This window comes from Hemiscyllium ocellatum, chromosome 5 (assembly GCF_020745735.1).
Source record: "Hemiscyllium ocellatum isolate sHemOce1 chromosome 5, sHemOce1.pat.X.cur, whole genome shotgun sequence".
Classification (NCBI taxonomy): domain Eukaryota; kingdom Metazoa; phylum Chordata; class Chondrichthyes; order Orectolobiformes; family Hemiscylliidae; genus Hemiscyllium; species Hemiscyllium ocellatum.
The window spans coordinates 141,734,907-141,737,406 of NC_083405.1; the positions used below are offsets into that span (position 1 = coordinate 141,734,907).

At 52.7% G+C, this 2,500-nt stretch overlaps 2 protein-coding genes across 2 annotated transcripts in view; both read left to right on the forward strand.

Moving 5' to 3' along the window:
- Positions 1-933, forward strand: part of LOC132816260 (plectin-like) — a 295,683-nt gene extending 294,750 nt beyond the window's left edge. Inside the window, exon 18 of the mRNA XM_060825757.1 lies at positions 820-933. Coding sequence (XP_060681740.1) covers positions 820-933 — 114 coding nt within the window. The remainder of the gene's footprint in view (positions 1-819) is intronic.
- A 335-nt stretch (positions 934-1,268) lies between these two features.
- LOC132815908 (plectin-like) overlaps positions 1,269-2,500 on the forward strand; it is a 74,088-nt gene continuing 72,856 nt past the window's right edge. The window contains exon 1 of the mRNA XM_060825285.1: positions 1,269-1,360. Within this exon, the coding sequence (XP_060681268.1) occupies positions 1,271-1,360 (90 nt within the window). The 5' untranslated portion in view covers positions 1,269-1,270. The remainder of the gene's footprint in view (positions 1,361-2,500) is intronic.

Genomic DNA, 2,500 nt, shown 5'->3' on the forward strand with positions numbered 1-2,500 from the left:
GTCACACACACACATTCCCTCACACACCCACACACACACCCTCACACACCCTCACACACACACACCCTCACAGACTCTCCCTCACACATACACACACCCTCTCACACTCACACACCCTCTCACACACACCCACACACACATCCCACACACAAACCCACACACACGCGCACACCCTCACACGCACCCACACGCACCCTCACACACCCCCTCACACACACCCCCTCACACACACCCCCTCACACACACCCCCTCACACACACCCCTCACACACACACCCTCACACACACCCTCCCATGCACACCGTCTCACTCCTTGCACGCACCTCCACAAACACTCCCTCACACGCACCCACACGCACTCTACCCCCCTACACACATACCCTCACACACACACCCACACACACCTTCACACACAACCACGCCCACCCACACTCACACATACACACCCTCACACACACACTCACACACACCCACACGCATGCAAACCCACCTGCACACACACCCGCACACACCCATTCAAACACACACACACATGCACCAGCACACACACACACACACACCCCCACACACACCCGCACACACACCCCCACACACACACACACACACACATGCAAACACACCCACACACACACACACGCCACTCTTACACACTGACCCCATACACGCACAACACGCACAACACACACACACACACACACACACACACCACACACACACACACACACACACACACACACACACACACACACACCCTCACTCTTTCACACCCACACATCTCCACATGGGCCCGGCAACGACAATCCCCACCCTCCCCCTCTAGCGTGGGATCAATCTCTCAACCCACCCCCTACTCCCTCACACTATCAACTCCCATCACTCCGCCAACTCTCACATGAGCACAATCCCTCATGTCTCACTCCTCACCCGTGTCTAACACTCTCACTCTCTCGTGTCTCACTCCTCCCCTGTGTCTAACACTCTCACTCTCGTGTCTCACTCCTCCCTCGTGTCTAACACTCTCACTCTCTCGTGTCTCACTCCTCCCTCGTGTCTAACACTCTCGTGTCTCACTCCTCACCCATGTATAACACACTCACACTGTCATGTCTCACTCCTCCCCCTGTGTCTAACACACTCTCACTCTCGTGTCTCACTCCTCCCCCGTGTCTAACACTCTCACTCTCTTGTGTCTCACTCCTCCCCCGTGTCTGACACACTCACACTCTCTTGTGTCTAACCCTCTCTCTCTCTCTTGTGTTTGACAGGCCTTTATGGCTGCCTTGCAGACCCAGTGGAGTTGGATTCTGCAGCTCTGCTGCTGTATTGAGGCCCATCTGAAGGAGAACACGGCGTATTTCCAGGTGCGGTGCGGGAATGGCTGGGCCAGGAGGAGCCCCCCACTGTCCAGGGCCCATGCTCTCGATCTCTCCTATGGAACAGGGCTTGTCAGGGAGAGGAGGCTGTGACACAGGGTGCTCTGATCCAGTAACAGGAGCTGATTCAGGAGCGCAGGGGATTGGACTGCACTTGACCAGGGGCCAAGAGTTCAGGGAATGAATTAGTGACAGTCACGTGACAGATGTTGGCTGATGTGGAAGATTCAGTGGGAGTTTCCAAATGGGGAAATATGTTTAATAAAGTTACTGGAGTTGTTTGAAGAGGTAATGGAAAGACCCAGTGAAGATAATGCTGTTTTCGGGAAGGTGACTGACACAGTGCCACACAACAAACCTGTGAAGAGAGTTTGAGATGATGGTATAAATGGAACAGTGAGAACACGGATACAACATTAGCTGGGTGACAGGAAACAGAGAGGAGTATTTGTCATGGTGTTCCCAGAGGGTGGTTATGGGGGCCTTGCTTTTCCTGATCTACATTAATGATTGGGATCTTGCTGTCCAGGGGACAATTGCAGAGTTTACAGATTGACCCAAAACTTGGAAGAATTGTAAACTGTGAGGTGAACACTGTGGCACTCCAAAAGGACATTGACAAGTTGATGAATTGGGTGGATAAGTGAGATTTAATGCACAGAAGTGCAAAGTGATGAATTTTGGACAAAGATTGGAAGACAATATAAAATAAGGTTAGAATTCTAGAGGGGGTGCAAGAGTAGAGGGAGCTGGGGATATTATGTACAGGGGGTGGGCCCCACATTATCGGAAAGATGGGAATGCATTGGAGAGAGTGCAGAAAGTGGTTTACAGGAATGGTTTCCGGAATGAGACACTTCAGGGATGGGGGGGGATTGAAGACAGTGGGACGGTTCTCCCCAGAGAGAGGGGCGGCTGGGAGGGAGATCTGGTAGAGGTTTCCAAAACCAGGAGTGGGGCTGGACAGAGCAGACAGGGAGAAACAGTTCCTGCTGGTAACAGGAAGAACATGAGGGACATCTAGATGTAAATTTCCTGGTGAAGAAGCAAGGGGTGGTGTGAGGAGAAGATGCCGGACGGGTCATTACAGGGAGAAGCTGGTGGACGGGTCCTGGGTGAATCCCTCCT